Genomic DNA, 19,867 nt, shown 5'->3' on the forward strand with positions numbered 1-19,867 from the left:
ATGAGTTTTCAGTTAGAAAAAGGAGGTTTTTAAATAATAGTGATAAGGATGGGCTGCTCAAAGAGCAACTTGCCCTGAGCATGGTTAAAAAAAATAAGTGTTTCCAAACCTCTCATTAAAAAATGTCAGTAAAAAATAAGGAAAAAAAGACCTCAATGGGGCTCCGACCAGTATCAAAAATACATTAGTGGTGTCTGCTCTTCGTTCTATTTTCTTCCCCCTTAAAAAAGCGGGAGGGAAAAGGAATGGTGTGGGGGAAAAAAATAAGTGAACTGCACTTGGGCAGGATGGGGCTGGCCCCCGTTTCCCCCTCCCCGCTTTCGCACTCCACTGAGTGATCCACCCGTGTGATGAGTTGCACCGGCCTCGGCCGAGGCTGAGACTCGGGGCGGGGGACACCGGGTGACGCAGGGGGAGAGCGTCAGTCGCTGGCGAGGCCGGAGTGGCGGCGGCGGCGCAGGGGGTCGCTCTGCGGCTCCTGCTGCTCCTTCAGCGCCGCCACCTGCACGGGGACGCGGGAGACGGTGACGGCGCCGCCGGGGACGGATGGACAGGGATGGACAGGGATGGATGGACAAGGACGGACGGGGACGGATGGTGGCGCGGGGACGGAGCGGCTGCTCACCTGCTCCTCCAGGATGGTCCCGCTGAGCAGCGGGGCTCATTCCCGCGTTCCCGGCTCCGACCACGCGTCCTTGGAGCTCGCCGGCTGCTCCTGCGCCGTCGCCTGCCCACGGACCTGAGCAGGGGGCTTGTGATTTTGGGTAAAAAATTTATACATATATATATATATGTGTGTGTGTATACATATTGAAATATCTCCCCTTGGGATTCCCATGGGCACAGGAATGCCAGGAATGCAGGACCCCTGTCACTGTGGTCCCACGGCTGGGATCCCCAGGCGCATCAGGATCCCCATGGGTGCAGGATCCCAATAAGCACGAGATCCCCAGGAGCATGGGAATGCTACTGGATCCCCATGAGTATGAGATTCCCACAAGAACAGGATCACACTGAGAGTGGGATCCCAAAGACAATGGGATCCCCATAGGATGCTGAGGATAATGGAAACCCCATGGGCATGGGATCCACCAGCAGATCCCTGTGACCATGGGAACCTCATAAATGCATCCCCTCCATGGATCCCCCATAGGAACCCCATGAGTGTGGGATCCCTGTGAGCGCAGGAAACCCGTGGGCATGGGATCCCTGTGAGCATGGGAATCCCCATAAGATCCCAGTGATGTTGGGAACTCCACCAGGATCCCCATGATCACAGGAAAAGCCAGGGGAATGTTGGTCAGGGAGGACAGGGATGGACAAGGAATGTGGGATGCACAGGGGACACAGGATGCAGGATGCCGGGAGCTGCTCCCTCCCGTCCAGCTGCGGGATGGAGAAAACAGCGGGGACAGACGGAGGACGTGAGACGCAACGCGAGGACGGCCGTGAAACACGAGGAAGAGGAGGCGGGGAGTGAAACGTGAGACCAGGAAGTGGCTGCAAGGAAAGAAATGGAATGTGAAGAAGAGGATGCATGGAAAGATGTGGGATGCAAGGAAAGACACGGGAGACAAGGAAACAGGTCCAGGGCAGTGGAGATGAGGAATGAAATTAAATGCAAGGAAATGCAAGGAACTGGAGGCTAAGAATGATGTGGAAGGCAAGGAAAGATGTGGGCTGCAAGAGATTGCAAGAAAGCAGATACGTGGAATGAAACAGAACTGCAAGAAGAGGGCACAGGAAAGATGGGCATACAGGGAAATTCAAGGGAACAGATAAAAGGAATTGGATGCAAGGAACGAAATGAAATGCAGAGCAGAAGGTGCAGGGAAGCAGATGCAAGGAAAGGGAGGCAAGAAATAAAATGCAAGGAATGAAGCAGAATGCAAGGAAACAGATGCAAGGAGTGAAATAGGATGCAAGGAGATGCAAGAAAGAGGATGCAAGAAACGGAAGGTAGCAGATGCAGGGAAAGGAATGGTTGCAAGGACATGCAAAGAAGCAGATGCAAGGAAGTGGAGGCAAGGAATGAAACGAAATGTGAGGCAATGCAAGGAAGCAGAGGCCAGGGATGATGTGGGACGCAAGGAAATGCAATACAGTAGATGCAAGGAGTGAACTAGGATGCAAGAAAGAGGACGCAAAGAAATGGAAGGAAGCAGAGGCAAGGAATGACATGGGAGGCCAGGAATGACATGGGAACAAGGAAAGGCAACGCGGGCGGTGCAAGGAAGCGGGCGCCAGGACTGCCCCGTGGCATCGCGCACCTCGGCCGCCCGCAGGCTCCTCTCCAGCGCTGCCCCCGTGTCCAGCAGCGCCCGGCGCCGGCCGCGCCGCAGCCCCTCGTCCTGCAGCCCTGCGGGACCCATCACAGCGGTGAGCGGCACCGCTGCCCCCACGGCTCAGCGGGCACGGACGAAGAGGAGGATGAAGGCTGCGACCCCCGTGGAGGTCACAAGCCCCAGGCCCGGCGCTTTGGAAGCGTCAGATCAAGTGGGCGCTCATGAATCCCCCCCTTAACCCTCCCTAAAAAACACAGAGGATGGATCCGTTTCCCCCAGCAAGGGGTTTTCCCAAGGAAACACATGCAATGGAGACGGGTGAGAAAGAGGCCAGCGGAGGACGAGCCTTCCTCCCGCCATCACCTTCCTCGCTTTCAGCCGCCGGCCGCTGCAGCCGCTGCTCCTCGGCCTCGGCCAGGCGCTGGCCCAGGGCGCCCACCTGCACCCGCAGCTCCTCCTGCTCCGGGAAAACAGGCGGAAAGGAGCATTTTTGGGGCAGAGTGGGGGAAAACCAGGGGCTTTAGGGAGGTGGGGGGCAATGGTACCCGTTCCCGCTGCGCTTCCCGCAGCTCCCGCACGAAATCCCGCAGGGCTTCCCCCACCTCCTCGGGCTCCGCGTCCTCATCCAGACAGGAGCCGGGGCTCTCGGGGCTCCCCGTGCCGGTCCCGGGACGCGGCGACGGCGTCCGGAACGCGGGCGCGTCCCCCCGCGGCAGCGGCACCGCGAGGGGCCCGGGCGTCCGGGGCTCGCGCCGGGGTCCGATGCCCGCGGAGCGGCGCAGGGCCGAGCGCAGGCCGCCCAGGCGGCCCTCGGCCGCGCGCCGCAGCCCCTCGGCGCGGGCCAGCTCGGCCTCGAGGCCGCGGGCCCGGCCCTCGGCGGCGCTCAGCGCCACGGCCCGCTCGGCCGCCGCCGCCGCCGCCGCCTCCGCCTGCAGCCGCAGCGTGCGCGTCTCGGCCTGCAGCTTCTTCTCGCTGCCGCGCGCCGCCTCCAGCGCCCGCGCCAGCTCCTGCTCCCGGCGCCGCCAGGACCCCGACGCCTCCGTCAGCCGCTGCTGCAGCTGCTGCAGCTGCACAGAGGGGCTCAGAAGGGGCCGCGACCCCCAGGGCAAGTGAGGGATGGAGCGAGCAATGGGTTGTGTGGGGCGCAGGGGACCCAGTGACAGGGACATATGGACACCTGGCACAGCCTGACAGAGTGATGGAGATATAGGGGACAGTGCTGGGGCAACGGGGGTACCCAAAGACACAGGGGACTAAAATTCCACAGGAACTTAAGGAAAAATTTCTTAGCAGTGAGGGTGACAGAGCCCCGGAACAGGCTGCCCAGAGAGGTTGTGGAGTCTCCTTCTCTGGAGATCTTCAAAACCCGCTTGGACGCAGCCCTGTGCCACGTGCTCTAGGTGACCCTGCGTGTGCAGGGGTTGGACTAGATGATCTCTAGAGGTCCCTTCCAACCCTAAGCATTCTATGATTCTATGATTCTATGACAGTCTGGGATGAGGAGATGGAGATGCAGGGGACCGAGAAATGGGGGCGCACAGGGACACAGGGGACCAACCCATGGGGACCACGGCCTGGGGACGCGGCGCCCGTCCATCCCACCACCGCTACCTCCTTCCTGGCGCTGTCCCGCTCGGCCTCGCTCTCCGCCACCTTCTGCCTGAGGCCGAAGGCCTCGCGCCGCCGCTCCTCCTCGCGCCGCTCCTCCCGCGCCAGCCGCTCCTGCAGCTCCGCCAGCTCCCTGCTCTTCTTGCAGCTCTCGCCCGCCAGCGTCTTGGCCTGCACCGCGGCGGCGCTGAGGTCCCGCGCGGTCCCCGCGGGCCGGGCCGCCCCCGGCGCCCCTCACCTGCCGCCGCAGCTCCTGCAGCTCGCGCCGCGCGTCCAGGCGGCCCCGCTCCACCTCCTGCAGGCTGGCGCGCAGCTCGGCCGCCTCGCGGCCCTGCGCCGCCTGCGCCGCCTCCGCCAGCGCCAGCCTCTGCTCCCGCTCCTCCTTGGCCCGCTGGAGGCTGCGGGGGAGGCGGCGGATGCGGCTCCTGCTCGGCTCTCCCCAGGAAGCACCACCGTAGCAGTCCCAACAGCCATCGTCCCCCGTGTCCCCATTCGGGGTGTCCCCTGTCCCCATTCGGGGTGTCCCCTGTCCCAAGCTGCTGCAGCATCTCTGTCCTGAGCATCACTTCTTACCACATCCCTCATCTGAGTCATCTCCCTGCAGAGCATCCTCCATCCCTGGCGTCTCCATCCTAGGCGTCCCCTGCCCCTGGCATCTCTGTCCTGAGTGTCCCCTGTCCCCGCACCCCTATTCCCAGGATTTCTGTCCCAAGTGACACCCCTATCCCAAGCATTCCTATCCCCAGCATCTCCATCCCAGACATCCTGTTGTCCCCACATCTGTCATCCCCAGCATCTCCATCCTGAGTATTGCCTTTCCTGAGTGGCCCCTTTTCCCTGCATCTCCATCTCGAGTGTCACCCAGCCTGAGCATTCCCAGTATCTCCATCCCCAGCACCTCCATCCTGAGCCTCCCCATTCCTGGTTCCTCTATCTGGAGCATCCCCCAATCAACCCTATCTGGAGCATCCCATCCCCGCATGCCCCAGCAACCCCATCCGGAGCATCCTCTGTGCCCATCATCCCGTGTCCCAAAGCAGCCCCCTGTCCCCAGCGCCCCGGCCTCACGTGATGCGCTCGCCCTCGGCGCGCCGCACGGCGGCCCGCAGCTCCTCGTTGGAGCGCCGCAGGGCCTCCTTCTCGCGGGCCTCCTCGCCCAGCGCCCGCCGGGCCTCCCGCGCCTCCTGGCTGTGCGCGTCGCGGCCCTCGCGGCTCTCCCGCGCCGCCCGCTGCGCCTCCCGCAGCTCCCGGCGCCCCTCGGCCTGCGCCTCCGCCGCCAGCCGCAGCTGCGCCCGCAGCTCCTCCGCCTGCGCGCCGGGAGCACCGCGTGGGAAGGAGGGAAGAGCGCGAGAAGAGCCCTGGTGGGGAGAGCTGGGGCGCCGGGATGCTCGTCCCCTGCATCCCGTTGCCTAGCCGGCTCCGTCGGGGGAACCTCGAGGGAGCAGTGTAGGAAATACAGCCCAGGGGGTAGCGTGGGAAGAGCCCTGGCCGCCGGGATGCCCATCTGCATCCCGGTGCTGGACCAGCTCCAGTGCGGGGAATCTGGGGGGCCGGCCTGGGGAGGCTCCAGCAGGGCACCGGGAGGCTCCACTCCCGCATCCCGCCGCTCATCCCGCCGTTCCGTCACCGCACATCCCGTTAACGCGCCTCACCTCGGCCGCCGCCGCGTCCCGCTGCTTGCCCAGCTCGTCCGCCCGCTGCCGCAGCGCCGCGGCCTCGCGCTCGCCGCCGGCCGCCGCCGCCTCCAGCTGCGCCCGCAGCGCCCGCAGCTCCGCGGCCAGCCCGTCGGCGCGTTCCTGCGGCGGGGCCGTGAGCGCCCGCCCGGCACGCGCGCCCGCCCGCGCCGCGGGGCACCCACCCGCTCGCGCTCGTGGCGCTCGGCGGCCTCGCGCCGCTGCCGCTCCAGCTCGGCCGTGGCGGCGGCCAGGCTGCGCTCGGCGCCCGCCAGCTTCTCCGAGAGCGCCGCCTTCTCCGCCTGCTGCCGCGACAGCGCCTGCGCGACGGGGCGGCTGGCGGCGCGCGGGGCACCGGCGCCGTCCCCGTGCCCGTGTTCCCGTTCCTGCCCACCTGCTGCTTGTGGCTCTCGGCCCGCAGAAGGCCCTCGTGCCGCTGCCGCCGCAGCGCGGCCAGCGCCGCCTCCAGCGCCGCCTTCTCGGCCCGCGCGCGGGACGTCACCTCCTCGCGCTCCTGCGCCAGCCGCTGCGCTGCCTCGGCACGCTCGGCATCCAGCGCACGCTGCAGCGTGTCCTGCGGGATAGGATGGGATGGAATGGAATGGAGGGGATGGGGATGGATAGGGTAGGATGGGACTGGATGAATGAGGTGCGATGGAACGGGACGGGATGGGATGGGATGGATGGGAAAGGATGGAGTGGGATGGGAAAGGATGGGATGGGAGGGATGGGAAAAGACAGGTTGGGATGGGGTGGAGAGGGTGAGGATGGACAGGAAGGGATGAGACCAGATGGGATGGCATGGGATGGATTGGAAAAGACAGGTTGGGATGGGGTGGAGAGGGTGAGAAAGGATAGGATGCGATGAGATTGGATGGGATGAGACAGGATGGATAGGACGGGACAGGATGAGATGGGATGGGATGGATGCGAAAGGACAGGTTGGGATGGGATGGAGAGGGTGAGGATGGGTAGGATGGGATGAGAACAGATGGGATGAGACAGGATGGATAGGATGAGACAGGATGAGGTGGGATGGGATGAGGTGGATGGAAAGGGTTTGGATGGGAGCCAGGACAGGACGAGAGATAAGATGAGAGATGGGATGGGACAGAAGGCCAGATGGAATGGGAGAGAATGGGACAAGACACGGGAAAGGACAGGGTAGGATGGGATGGGACGCGAAAGGGCAGGACAGGACAGGAGAGGACAGGGCAGAGGGGACAGGACAGGCCGGAGCGCGGCGGCACCTTCTCTCCGCGCAGCCGCTCGGCAGCCTCCTCATGAGCCTCGCGCGCGCCCTGCAGCGCGGCCTGCGCCTCGCGCGCCGCCTGCGCCTGCTGCTCCTGCTCGCGCTCCAGCCGCGCCAGCCGCTGCCGCGCGGCGCCCAGCTCCGCTGCGGGGACGGGGACAGTGAGGGGCCACCGGGGCCGCCGCGAGGACGAGCCCCGGTGGGGAGGCCCTCACCCTGCAGCGCCTCGTGCGCCTGCAGCAGCGCCCGGCGCTCGGCCTCGTGCCGCTCCACGCCGGCGCCCAGCTCCGTCTCCAGCGCCGCCTTGGCCGACCTGCCGCGGGGACACCCTGCAGCCGCCGCCGCCACCGCTGCCGGCCCCGGTGCCACCGCCGCGGCTCCCACCTGAGCGCCGCCAGCTCCTGCGCGCGCGCGCGGGCGTCGCGGCGGCCGGCGGCCAGCTCGGCGTCGCCATCGGCCGCGCGGCGCCGCAGCTGCTGCGCCTCGGCCGCGGCGTCCTGCAGCGCCGCCGCCAGCCGCTGCCGCTCGGCCCGCGCCGCCGCCAGCGCCGCCGACGAGGACGCCGACGCCGCCGACGCCTGCGGCGGGACGCGGGGATGTGCGACGGGCACTGGCCCCGGCGCCGTCTCCGTCCCAATGACCTGGTGTCGCTCCCATCCATCCGGCATCGCCCCTGCTCCCCCAGCACCTTCCCCTCCCTCAGCCCCTCTCTCCCACAGCCTCCCATCCTTGCAACCCTCCCCCTGGCATCACCTCCATCCCCCCAGCGCTTCACCCTGTTCCCTCAGGAGCCGAATCTCCCTCCCACCCTCTCCCCAGCACTCCCTCCATGCCCCCAAATCTTGCCCTCATCCCCCCAACAGCCTCCCCATCCCTCCACCCCTCTCCCCGCCCTCCCGCCATCCCTCTCCCCAAATACCTCCACCTCCTTTCCAGCCGCCTCCCTGTCCCTCCAACCCTCTTCCCAGCAGCCTCTCCCAACCTCTCCCCAGCCTCCCCCTGCCGTCGTCCCTCTCCCCGCCGCCCTCACCTGCTCCAGCTGCTCCTGCAGCCGCTGCCGCTCCTGCTGCAGGGCCAGCACCTCGGCCCGCAGCCGCTCGCCGGCCTCCTCGGCCTCGCGCCGGCCGCGCTGCAGCGCCCGCCGCTGCACCTCACCGTCCTCCCGGCCCCGCTGCGCCTCGGCCCGGGCCTCCGCGGCCTCGCGAGCCGCCGCGGCCTCGCGGGCCGCCAGCTCCCGCTTCTCGTCCTCCAGGCGCCCCAGGAGCTGCTCCAGCTGCGCCTTGTCCCCCGCGAGGCTCTCGCCCAGGCCCCCCAGCGCCGCCAGCGCCGCCCGCGCCGCCGCCGCCTCCGCGCGCGCCTCCCGCAGCGCCGCGGCCGCCTCCGCGCCGCCGGCCTCCGCCTGCCGCAGCGCCGCGCTGAGTGCGCCGAGCGCGCCGGGGCTCAGCCCGGCCGCGGGGCACTGGGGATGGGTGCAAGGAGGGAGGGAGGGAGGGATGGGCAGAGGGAGGGAGGGAGGGAGGGATGGATGGATGGATGGATGGAGCAGTGGAGGGAGGAGTGGAGGGAGGGAGGGATAGATAGATGGAGGGAGGGCGGGATGGAGGGATGGATGGATAGATGGATGGAGGGAGGGAGGGATGGATAGATAGATGGAGGGATGGATGGATAGATGGATGGATAGATAGATAGATGGAGGGATGGATGGATGGAGGCATGGATGGATGGAGGCATGGATGGATAGTTGGATGGAGGAAGGGATGGATGGAGGAGTGGAGGGAGGGATAGATAGATGGAGGGAGAGCAGGATGGAGGGATGGATGGATGGAGGCATGGATGGATAGCTGGATGGAGGAAGGGATGGATGGAGGAGTGGAGGGAGGGATAGATAGATGGAGGGAGGGCAGGATGGAGGGATGGGTGGATGGATGGATGGAGGCACGGATGGAGGGGTGGAGGGAGGGAGAGATAGATGGAGGGAGGGCGGGATGGGTGGATGGAGGGATGGATGGATAGATGGATAGATGGAGGGATGAGGCCGCACACGCGGGGCGGTACCTTGCTCAGCGCAGCCGCCAGCTCGTCCCGCTCGCTCCGCGCCACCTCGGCCTCCAGGGCGGCCCGTTCCCGGGCCTCCTGCACCTGCAGCAGCTCCCCCCGCGCCCGCGACGCCTCCTCCTCCAGCTGCGCCTGCCGCTGCCGGCTGCCCGCGCAGGACCAGCGAGCGGGGAGGGTTGCAAGGACACAGATTTGGGATGGGGCAGAGAGGGGGTTGTGCCCCGTCCTCCACCCACACCAGGGGCAGGGAGAATTGCAAGGACCCAGGTTTTGGGGCTGGGGATGGTCCTGGAGACCCAGATTGCAGGGGAGGGCTGAAAGGACCAAGGGGTTTTGGTGGGGGGGGACCTGGGTTGCAGGTGCGCAGAGGTGAGAGTTGCAAAGCCCCGGGTTTTGGGGGGAGTTACAAGGACCTGGGTTTTGGGTTTTGGGGGGAGGGAGTTACAAGGACCTGGGTTTTGGGGGGAGTTACAAGGACCTGGGTTTTGGGGGGAGGGAGTTACAAGGACCTGGGTTTTGGGTTTTGGGGGGAGGGAGTTACAAGGACTTGGGTTTTGGGAGGTCGCAAGGATCCAGGTTTTGGGGAGCCGCAAGGATCCAGCCTAGTGAGTGCTGCAGGGAGCCAGATTTGGGCCGGGGGGCAGAATCCCACCCGCAGCTCAGGACACACCGGAGGGGTTGCCAGGACCCGGACTGGGGGAATATCAGGGTGCCCCCGGCACCCACCTGTCCTGGAGGTCTCCGCGCGCGCGCTGGGCCTCGCCGGCCGCCTCGTCGCGCTCCTCCTGCAGCCGGCGGCCGCGGAGCCGCAGCTCGTCCTGCGCCCGCCGCAGCCCCGCGGCCTCGAGCGCCAGCGCCGCCCCGCGCCGCTCCTGCGCCCCCAGCGCCTCCGCCAGCGCCCGCCGCTCGCTGCGCCCCGGAGAGAGCGCGTGGGCGCACGGACACACGGATGGACACACGGACAGGCAGGGACACACAGGCGAGCAGGATGGGGGGGACAAGGATGTGGGATGGACGAGCAGAGACAGACAGGCAGAAAGAAGACACGGGGATGGACCAGCAGGGACACACTGGGACAGACGGACGTGCACAGGGACAGATGGACAGGCAGGGACGGAGGCACAGAGACAGGCAGGGGTGCAGGGACAGAAAGGACCGCAGGGATGGACCAGGACAGACGGATGTGCGCAGGGATGGAGGTGCAGGGACAGACACGCAGGGGACGCAGGGACAGACGGACGTGCAGGCACGGACAGATGGAGGTGCCTGAGCGAGGGCGCATGGGGACGGATACCGAGGACACGGATGGAGGACACGCAGGGAGGGCCAGGGCAGCCGGGGCCGGCGGGCCGCGCGGGGGCAGCGGCGCCGGTACCTGTCGAGGCGCTCGGCGTCGGCGCGCAGCCGCGCGGCCTCGCGCTGCGCCTCCTCCCGCTGCCGCCCGCAGCCGCGGCCTTCGGCCTCGAGGCGGCCCAGCCGCTGCTCCAGCGCCCGCCGCTCGTCCTCGCCGGCCGCCAGCTCCCGCCGCAGCCGCTCGGCAGCCTCCTCGCCGGCCTCCCGCGCGCTCCGGGCCTCCTGCCGGCGCCGCGGGGATCGGTATCGGAAAGGGGGATTTTGGTGCCCCTCCATCCTCCTCCTCCCGCTCCTCGGCGTCACCTGCAGCTGCAGGCGCCGGCGCTGCAGGGCCGCTCGCACGGCGGCCAGCGCCGCCTCGGCCGCGCCGGGCGAGAGGCTGCGGCGGGGGGAGCCCGGCGGCGACGGGGGGCCGGGGGGGTCCTCAGCGTCCGCCAGCACTGCCTGGGATGGGGGGACACAGACGGGCAAGGGGACGGTACCGGAGTGCCCCACATGGGTGACATCCCGGAGCACCTCGGAGCGTTATTGGGGGATGCAGGAAGCCCCCAGGCCGCAGGGGGCAGGTGCGGGACCCCCCCCTTGCCCCAATTGCCAGGCAGGGCGCAGGGCACCCCGGGGTACCTGCGTGACGTCCCAGAGCGCCCGCTGCAGCCTCTCCGCCTCGGCCCGCAGCGCCTCCAGCTCCTGCGCCGGCGCCTCCCGCGCCGCCTCCTGCGCGGGCGCAAGCTTGGCCAGGACCCCCACCAGCACCAAGCCGGGGTGCCGGGGGGGTCCCCGCGCGCAGCGCTCACCAACGCCTGCAGCCGCGTGCGCAGCGCCTGCAGCTCCCGCTCCGCCTCGGCGCGCTCGGCCGCCGCCTCCGCCGCGCTGCGAGGGACGCGGCGACGCTCGCGGGGACGCCCGCGGGGCGCCGGCACCGCCGCGAGGCCGCGCGTCCCCCGCGGGGCCCTACCTGTCGGCCAGGCGGCCCTCGCGGCGCTGGGCCTCGCGCAGCCGCTCCTCGAGGCGCGCCAGCCGCAGCGCCTGCGCCTCGCGCGCCGCCCCGGCCTGGCTCTCCTGCAGCCGCAGGCTGGCGCCCAGGCGCGCGCAGGCACCCTGCAGCGCCCGGCCCACGCGCGCCGCCTCCTGCCGCAGCTCCGACAGCTCCCTGCGCAGCGCGGCGCCGCGGTGGGCACGGGGGACACGCGAGGCCGCCGCGCGGCCCCCCCTGCCCCGGCGGTGCCGCCGCTGACCTCTGCGCCGCGGCCTTGGTGTCGCCGGCGAGGCGCCGCACGGTCACCACCTGCCTCCAGAGCGCCAGCAGCCGCCCGTGCTCGCTGCTGAAGTAGGCGTGGAAGGACTGCGGGGACGGGGACGGGCGCTGCGCGGCGGGGATGCCGCAGAGCGCCCCGCCGGGTGCAGCACCCGCCTCTGCATTGCACCCGGCTGCACCCTGCTGCACTGCACCCTCCTCTGCGCTCCCTGCCCTCACCGCCTGCTGCACGCAACATCTCCCTCCTGCTTGCACCCCGCCGCATGCAACCTCCCATGCACACACACACGAACATGCACCATGCACGTGCACCCAGGCATGCGCACCCATGATCTTGCGCGCACACAGGTGCAGACCTGCATGGGCACCCACACTCGTGCACGCTGAATATAGACATAAGCACACTTGCATCTATTTACATGCGCCCATGCACATATGAACTTGCACCCATGCACCGCGCACGCAGCGTCGCCTTTGTGCCTGCACCCGCTGCCCCAAACCTCCTCCTCGCGCCGCCACTCGGCCTCGCGCTGCTCCAGCTCGTCGCGGGCGCGCGCCCAGTCGGCCGTCACCCTGCGCAGGTCCTCGCCCAGCGCCCGGTTGGCGCCGTCCACCTGCTCCAGCTGCTCGCGCAGCAGCGCGTTCACCTGCGCCAGGCTGGCGCTCCTGCGCCCCCGCGTCACCGCTGCCACCCGCAGCCCCTAAGGACATCCCCCCACCCTGGGCACCTTGCAAATGTCCCCCCATCCCAGGCATCTTGCAAACAGGTCTCCATCCTGAGCACCTTCCAAACATCTCCCTCCACAAATATTTCCCATCTCCGCCTTGGAATTGTTCCCCAATCCTGGGAACCTTGCAAATGTCCCCAACATCTCAGGCATCTTGCAACCATCCCTCCACTGTAGGGCCTTGCAAACGTCCTCCCACGCTGAGCATTTTGCACAGGTCCCCCTCGGGCACCTTGCAAATGTCCCTCCACCCCAGGTCTCCTGCAGACATGTCCGCCCCCTGGTCACCTGGTAACCATCCCGCCCTGCAAACACCTCCCCTGCTCCCTCTGCCACCTTGTAACTGTCCCCTCATTCTGGGGACTTGCAAATGCCCCTTCCCATGCTGAGCACGCTGCAAGCGCCCGCGCTCACCGCTGCTGCTCCTCCTCCAGCCGGATCAGCGCCGTCTCCAGGTCTCCGCTGGCACCCTCGTCCCGGTGCACCCGGCTGCCCTCCAGCTGGCCCTGCAGGAGGGGGGCAGCATCAGAGACCCCCCACGTCCCCGTCCCCGGCAGCGCCCCGCGGCACCCACCGCCAGCCGCTCCTGCTCCAGCTCCGCCGACGTCTCCAGCAGCTGCTGCTCCATCTCGCCGCACTTCTTCTTGTACTGCAGCACCTGCAGCGCGGCCGGCACGGTGACGGCCGCCGCTGTCCCCACGCGTCCCCGCCGCGGGCCGCGCGCCCACCTGGGCTTGCAGCTTCTGCACCAGCTGCCCCTGCCGCTGCTGGCCCTCCTGGTAAGCCTGCAGCTTGCGCTTGTAGGCGGCGTGCTCGGCCCCCAGCAGCCGCCGCAGCTCCAGCTGCTCCAGCTGCTGCTGCTCCTGCGCCGGCGGCTCCGCAGCGCCCGCCTCCAGCCGCAGCGTCTGCTCCAGCTGGGCCAAAGGCAGCGGAGAGAAGGGGCTGCACCCCACCGATAGCCCCCCAAAATGCCCCCGCTAAAATGCCCCGGCCAGCGGGCTGCAAACGCTGCGAGCTCAGTGCCCATCGCAGCCCGAGCACCCAGTGCAAGAGCCTGCTGCAAGTGTCCGCCCTGTTTGCACGAGGTCTGGGGGTGCAAAGAGTCTTTTGCAAGGCCCTGCAATCATTGCAAGGCCCCAGCACTTGTTACAAGCCCCGAAACTCATTGCTCAGCCCTGTTGCAAGTTGCAAGCTCACAGGCCCTCACAGGCCCAGGTCTGCACCAGGCCTTTTGCATGCAAAGAGTCCTCTGCAAGCTCCTACACCCCATTGCAAGGCCCTGCAGCTTGTTGCAAGGCCCCTGCCCAGTTTGCATCAGGCATTTGGATGCAAAGAGCCTTTAGCAAGCCCCCGGTGCCCACTGTAAGCACCCAGTTGCAAGCCCCCCTGCCTAGTTTGCACCAAGGATTTGGGCACCAAGAGTGGGCACCTTTCGAGGATGCAATTAGCAGGATGCATTTTAACCCCTTTTATAATCAGCAGCCCCTTGCATTTGCTGTGAGGCAGGTCCAGCCCCCTTGGCCATCACAGAGGGGAGGCAGCAGCAATTTCCCTGCCCGTGAGCTGCCAGTGACTCTCTTTGCTCACGGTGCCAAGGGAAACCTGGCAGCCCCATGCCCAGAAAGGAGCCGGAAAAGTTTACAGGCTCCAGGGCAACCGCTGCCGCGGCAACATGCGCCAAAAAAGCCCCTTTTTCATCACTAGGGCCCCCCCATGCTGCGAGGGATGGGGTGCGCTTTGCACCCCGCTGCATGCAGCACCCTCCTCCTTGCACCCTGCTGCATGCATTGCCCCCATCCCCGCACTCTGCTGCATGCAGCGCCCTCCTCCTCTTATCCCACTCCATGCAGCACCCTCCTCCTCCCACTCCACTGCATGCAGTGCCCTCCTCCTCGCACTCCACTGCATGCAGCGCCCTCCTCTCTGCACTCCACTGCATGCAGCACCCTCCTCCTCGCACCCCGCTGCATGCATTGCCCCCATTCCCGCACTCTGCTGCATGCATTGCCCCCATCCCCGCACTCTGCTGCATGCAGCGCCCTCCTCCTCTTATCCCACTGCATGCAGCGCCCTCCTCCTTGCACTCCACTGCATGCAGCGCCCTCCTCTCTGCACTCCACTGCATGCAGCGCCCTCCTCCTCGCACCCCGCTGCTCGCGCCACCCCTTTCCACACCCCGGCGCATCCGAGCGGCTCCGTGCGGGCTCGGGCTCACCCGCTCGCTCAGGGCGCTGTACTTGATGGCCAGCTCGTCGCGCTCGGCCCTGCTCCGCGCCAGCAGGTCCTCCACGCGGCCCAGCTCCTGCTGCAGCACCCGGTTCTCCTCCTGCAGCGCGGCCATGGCCGCTCGCCCGGCCCTTTCCCCTTCCCCTTCCCCTTCCCCTCGGCTCTTCCCACCACGGCCGCCTCCGCAGAGATCCCGAGGAGCCGCCGCTGCAGCCGCAGCTTCCCCCTCGCCTCTGCTTTGGGGCTTTGCCCCTAGTTTGGGGCTTTGCCGGCCGGCACCGAGGCCGGAAAGCTGCTCTTCCTCCCTGCTCCGCCTCCCCGTCTCCGGCCGGGATTAGCCTGAAATCCTCGGCTTTCCCCTCCCCGTGTGACGGCTGCAGGCAGGGAGGACAGCCCGGCCGGGGGACCCTCCTCTTCCTGGCTCGGGGGTCCTGACGCCTCCGGCTCCGCGCGCCCGGAGCAGCATCCCAGCATTTCCGAGCGCTATGGGAAGCTGCCGGGAGCCACCACAACCCGTGGCGGGAGGGATGGAACAGCCGCGCCGGGCGCTCACCCGCCACCGCCGTCACCCGCCACCGCCGTCACCCGCCACCCGCCACCGCCGTCACCCGTCACCGCCGTCACCCGCCACCGCCGTCACCCGCCACCGCCGTCACCCGCCACCGCCGTCACCCGCCGCCTGCTCCGGCGCTTCCCGAGAGGCCGGAGGACAGGGCTGGCCTGGGCAGGGGACCGCGGTGCCCTCGCTAAGCTGCTGCCGCAGCACGTGGCACCGCCGCAGCACGTGGCCCCATTGCAGCACGTGGGAACGTGGACCCGCGTCCTTAAGCCCATTAAGGCCCCGGGTGCGCTCGGCTGGCCAAGCTGGAGCAGAGTCACCCGGCGCTGTGACCGGTGTTTGCAGGGCGGGAAACGGCTCCGGCGTTTTCCAGCTTCCCGCTCCTCCCCTTCGCTCTTACTGACGCTCAGAGACAGAGCCGGGCACAAGAAGGTCCTTTTTAAGGTCCACGTTTGCAACAAAAAGATTTTATTGCTCATTTTAGGTGTTACAAGTCTCACCCGGCTCAGTCAGCTCTGCCAGGCAGAGTTAAACTCCAGTCAAAGTGCTCGCTATCCAGGTAGGAGTGGAAATGGCAGTATAAAAAAGGCAAGAGTTTGAAACGCTTAAAAAATAGCAGGACTTCATACAGTTAAAGGCCTTCACCTTAATATAAATAGGTAAGAAAATAATCTCTTTCTTTATACAGATAAATCTCAACCTCGGTTCTGTTAAAAGAGACTGCCTTAAATTTGTCCTTCATTGCTTCTAGCTATATATTAGATTGATAAGTGTCTGCAAAAAGCAATAAAAATCTCTCTTCAAAATAAAAGGAAAACCTCACTGGAGTGGGAAACGGGGGGTTTCAGCACCCACTGGCTGCATTTCCAAGCTTGCACCTAGCTGCCCACCTTGGTTAGTGCCCAGGACCCGCAGGGTGACGCGCGGGACGTTCCCGCGGGAAGCAGGGGTTAAGCGAGGGCTTCGGAAGGGGAAGGGCTTCCAGGCCGGCACGGGGTGACTCCTGGAGCTGGGTTAGACCAGGCGGCAGGAAAGCAGGGGGCAAAACGCAGGAAGGCTCCCGGCCGGGGCCCGGAACGGCCGCGGCGGCGCGCGGGGAGGCAGCCCGGCCACCCGCTCCGCGGGCAGCGATTTCTCCAAGGCTGAGATTCGGGGAGAGAATAAAACGCCCCCGGCCGCGGGGCCGCTGGCACAGAGTGTTTTAAGGCACCTTCTCACTTGACTCTCCAGCACCTACATCAGTGTATCCGTCCCAAGGCACTTAAGGGCCGGGATTTTTGGCAGGGGGGTCTCACTTCTTGCCCGGAGAGCTCAGGGAAGAGCGATGCCCCCATGAGACTTAAGCGGAGCGTCCGGAAGCAGCGCGTGAAGCAGCTCGAAGGCGAAGGGCCGGCAGCGCTGCCCCAGCTTTGGTCCCTTTCTCAGAATCCGCGCAGGAAAAAGCCATGGAGGGATCCAGGTCAGAACTGAACCCAGCCGGCGTTCGCCTGATTGGCGTTAGAAGTGGATCTGGAGGGAAAAGGAAAAGGGGAAAACAGTGTCTGCGGGTGTTCCCAGAGGCTGCAGCTGTTCTGGGGCTGCTTTGGGCCAGGCAAGCGCAGGGGGACGCCCGCAGCGCGGCCTCACCCTGCAGCCTCCGCAAAGTCGCCCCAGACGTCGGCGGCGGCCGAGGGAGCAGCCCCGAGAGAGGCTGTCCGGGAGACACGCGGGCCCGAGGAGAGAGAAAAACAGCAGCGGTTACTTGCGATCCCCCAATTCCCTCAACAATCCTCCCAAAGCAGCTTTCTCCACAGAGCTGAGGAAAGCGAGATGCTCTTTTGCTCTTTTTTGGGGGATCCCTCTGAAATCGCTCCCAAGCCCCGCACGTGCTGCAACCACCGCAGCATGGGGACCTCGGAGAGCAAAAGTGACGTTGAAGAGCCTCAGAGCTGCTCTCTGCCCGCACAGACCTGCGCTCCGGCCGCCCGCTGCCAGCCCCGGAGCCGGGGCGGAAGCTTTTCCTCCGGGAGGCGGCGGGAGCCGGCTCAGAGCCGCGGGAGCAGCGGGAGCAGCGGAACGCGGCCTGGCACTCCCTGCCGCCCCTTCCTTTTTCTTGATGTTCTGAAAGGAGACAGGAGGGGGGACTTAGATGGCAGCACACATTCAGTTCCAGAACGAGACGTTCCCCTGCCCTATCCCAGGCCCCACGCAGCTCAGCTGCCTTTTCCTGAGGGAAAACTTCGCTGCGCCTGGCGCTCCGCTGCCGGTTTGCGCTGGGGCCGGGGATGCCGCGAGGCGGAGCAGGGTCTGGCCGGAGAAGCCCCTCACCGCGATGTTGAGTTTGATGGTCTGCCCCTCCTTGAAGCCCAGGTCGAGTCTGGGGCCCTCCTCGAGGCTCTGCGCCTGCCGGGCCAGCTCACTCTGTTGCCTGACCCACCTGCGGAGGCAGAGGGGACAGCAGGGACACGGGAGCGGGCAGCGCGACGCCGCCGCTGCCGCTCTTCCAGGCGGGACAAGGGCAGGAGCGCGGGGACCTGCCCCATCCTGCGTTCGCACACCTATTTGGGAGCGTGGGACCAAGGCTGGGAAATATCTGAGAGACCAAGTGCCCGCGGGTCCACGTTTCCCCCTGCCACCCGCTCCACTTCGCGCGTCCCCGCGGGAGGGAGGAGGCGCCGGCTGCCCCCGCACACCCTCCGGGGCTGGGGGGACTCACTTGAAATGGTCCTGCAGGGCCACGTTGAAGTCGAAGGCGTCCCCTCGGTCCACGAAGCCCACGCCGATGAACGCGCGGCGGCCTGGGGACAGGAGGCCTCAGCGCGGGGCGCCCCGTGCCCTGCTGCAGCGCGAGCCGACATGGGGCTCTCCGAAGCCAGCAGGACTCGGCCACAGGCTCCTAGACTGGGGCTAGTGTTTCTTCAAACAACTGTGAACTGTTTTTGTGACTGCAGGCGAGCGCGTGTCAGCGAGAGGGAATTTGCCCCCGTGCCCGCCCCGCACCAAGAATATTTTAGCTCTTGGAAACCTTCTTCATAGCTAAGGAGGACTCGGAGTGATGGTACGGGGAATTCCCAAAGATTTCCCCCAAACCGCTGCCTCTACAAGGGCTGTACCGTTCCCGTCTTCGATCCGGATGACAAAGTATCGGCTGGAATCTGTCACGCTCTCCACAGCGATGCCAGGGAACTGCTCCACGGGCGCCTGGGCGAAAAGCTCCCCTGCAGGAAGAACCAGGAGGTGAAAGGGCTGCGGGACGACCCGCCGCAAGGGCCACCGCGCGACGCCGCTCTGCACGCGCCGGGCCGGGCCCTTCGGCACCGATGCGGCCAGCGGCAGCGCCGGAGCCGCCGGAAGAGCCTGGATCGCGGCCGCCTCCTCCTCCTCCTCACCCGACGTCTTGTCCTCCAGCTTGATGAAGGCCACCTTGCCCTTGGCCGTGATCCGCATCCTGCCGCTCCACGCCGGCTGGTCCAGCTGCCACTCCGCAGCCCTGCGGGAGGAGCGGGGAGCTGCCGGGCGCCGCGCAGGGCCCGGGCGCCCCGTTGGCAGCGGGGCAGGCACCGCCGGGCCCAGCAGCCGGTGCCGCCCGCACGGGCGGCCGGTTCCGCTTCTCCCTCGGCAGCGTCTCCGGCTCCGAGGCCGCTCTGGCCGGGCCGCCCCGCCGCGGCCCTCGTGATAACTACGGTTCGGGCAGGGAGCGCGTCCCGCACCCACGGGGTCGGTCCCCAAGCCCCCAGCCCCAAAGGGGCGCCTAGGACGGGGGAGCGCCCAAACACCCTGCGGGGCGGCAGGCAGCTCCCACGTACCCCATAGAGCGGGCAGGGACATACGGGGGAGGGCAAGTCCCCTATAGCCCGAGAGACAGGGGGCACAGCCACCCCGGGGGGACAGGTCCCATACACCCTATAGGGACTACAGATACCCCGGGGGGACAGGTCCCATACACCCTATAGGGACTACAGATACCCTGGGGGGACAGGTCCCATACACCCTATAAGGGGCACAGCCACCCCGGGGGCAGCGGCCCCCTGTCCCCCACGCGGGACAGCCCCGGGCGGGATCCCGGCCCCGCCGCCGCCGCCGCCGCGGCCCGACCTGTATCCGCGGTTGGAGGCGCGCGGCGGCAGCCGGTACACGAGCACGGCCGGCTTCACGCACAGCACCGACTCGGCCGCCTCCGCCTCCGCCGCCATGGCCGCCGCGCCGGAACTGCGCCCCGCCCCGCCCCACCGGAACCGCCCCCCGGGCCGTTAGCCCCGCCCCCTTCGGCCCCGCCCCGCCCCGACAGACCCCTCCTCCTGACCCGCCCCGCCAGCCCCGCCCCCCGGCCCGTTAGCTCCGCCCCCGAGCTAGCCCCGCCCCGCCAGCCCCGCCCTCCCCGGCCCGTTAGCTCCGCCCCCCGGCCCGTTAGCTCCGCCCCCGACCGCCCCGGGTCCGCCCCCGCCCCTTAGTCCCGCCCCCTGTCAGTCAGCGCCGGCCCCGCCCCTCGCGCGCCCCCTGGCGGCCGCAGGCGGCGCCGCGGCGGGTCCGAACCAAGGCAGAACCGCCCGGTAACCGGTCCCTAAAACCGGGGAGAGCGCGAGGAGCCCCAAGGCGGCAGCTCAACGCGCGCTGCTTTGCAAAAGCGACGTAGAGAAACACATATAGTCACCCGCGAAGGCAGCAAGTGGCCGCCGAGGCAGCTGCAAAGCAGGCACCAGGGCTGGAGAGCCTCGTCCTAAACTTTGCTCCCTCCCCCTGGGTTAGGGACTGGGCCAGAAGCCAGGAAGTAGCATATCAATAAATAAATAAATAAATAAAAAGAAAAAACGGAATTTCAATGCATGCTGGGGGAAAGCGGCTGCTTTACCATTGCTCCTGCCCCTTGCACCTTCTGCTGCATCGTGCACTCGAG

The 19,867-nt window shown here is 67.2% G+C and overlaps 2 protein-coding genes across 2 annotated transcripts; both read right to left on the reverse strand.

Annotated features, from left to right (window-relative positions):
- Nucleotides 1–421: 421 nt before the first annotated feature.
- Nucleotides 422–14,581, reverse strand: CROCC (ciliary rootlet coiled-coil, rootletin). The gene is made up of 25 exons (XM_088529500.1): nt 14,425–14,581; nt 12,938–13,123; nt 12,784–12,867; nt 12,624–12,715; nt 11,982–12,147; nt 11,462–11,568; nt 11,182–11,376; nt 11,021–11,096; nt 10,851–10,940; nt 10,530–10,670; nt 10,249–10,427; nt 9,600–9,782; nt 8,874–9,018; nt 7,849–8,217; nt 7,136–7,396; nt 5,961–6,140; nt 5,752–5,886; nt 5,546–5,689; nt 4,962–5,200; nt 4,132–4,291; nt 3,897–4,064; nt 2,831–3,352; nt 2,649–2,742; nt 2,271–2,359; nt 422–502 (listed from the first exon to the last, which is right to left on the reverse strand). The coding sequence occupies exons 1-25, from the start codon at nt 14,548–14,550 to the stop codon at nt 422–424; spliced, it is 4,212 nt and encodes a 1,403-aa protein (XP_088385626.1). The 5' UTR covers nt 14,551–14,581.
- Nucleotides 14,582–16,312: 1,731 nt separating this feature from the next.
- NECAP2 (NECAP endocytosis associated 2) lies at nt 16,313–19,166 on the reverse strand. Its single transcript, XM_088529501.1, has 8 exons — nt 19,069–19,166; nt 18,363–18,463; nt 18,087–18,191; nt 17,690–17,771; nt 17,302–17,410; nt 16,944–17,094; nt 16,621–16,684; nt 16,313–16,503 (listed from the first exon to the last, which is right to left on the reverse strand). Exons 1-8 carry the CDS (start codon nt 19,164–19,166, stop codon nt 16,455–16,457), a joined length of 759 nt encoding a protein of 252 aa, XP_088385627.1. The 3' UTR covers nt 16,313–16,454.
- Nucleotides 19,167–19,867: the final 701 nt, after the last annotated feature.

This window comes from Tinamus guttatus, unplaced genomic scaffold, assembly GCF_059628265.1.
Source record: "Tinamus guttatus ecotype Peru unplaced genomic scaffold, ASM5962826v1 Tinamus_guttatus_pri_ptg000332l, whole genome shotgun sequence".
NCBI classification, from domain to species: Eukaryota; Metazoa; Chordata; class Aves; order Tinamiformes; family Tinamidae; genus Tinamus; species Tinamus guttatus.

Bases quoted from the DNA above. Each gene is read 5' to 3' on its own strand.
- NECAP2 (XM_088529501.1), bottom strand. From the start codon at position 19,166: ATGGCGGCGGAGGCGGAGGCGGCCGAGTCGGTGCTGTGCGTGAAGCCG. The intron at 17,411-17,689 runs GTGAGTCCCCCC...CTGCCTCCGCAG, and splicing joins GCCCTGCAGGACCATTTCAA to GTGGGTCAGGCAACAGAGTG. The intron at 17,095-17,301 runs GTGAGGGGCTTC...GTCTCCTTTCAG, and splicing joins CCATCAAACTCAACATCGCG to AACATCAAGAAAAAGGAAGG.
- CROCC (XM_088529500.1), bottom strand. From the start codon at position 14,550: ATGGCCGCGCTGCAGGAGGAGAACCGGGTGCTGCAGCAGGAGCTGGGC. The intron at 11,097-11,181 runs GTAGGGCCCCGC...CGTCCCTCGCAG, and splicing joins GAGGGCCGCCTGGCCGACAG to CGCGGCGGAGGCGGCGGCCG. The intron at 5,690-5,751 runs GTGGGTGCCCCG...GCCCCGCCGCAG, and splicing joins AGCGCCACGAGCGCGAGCGG to GAACGCGCCGACGGGCTGGC.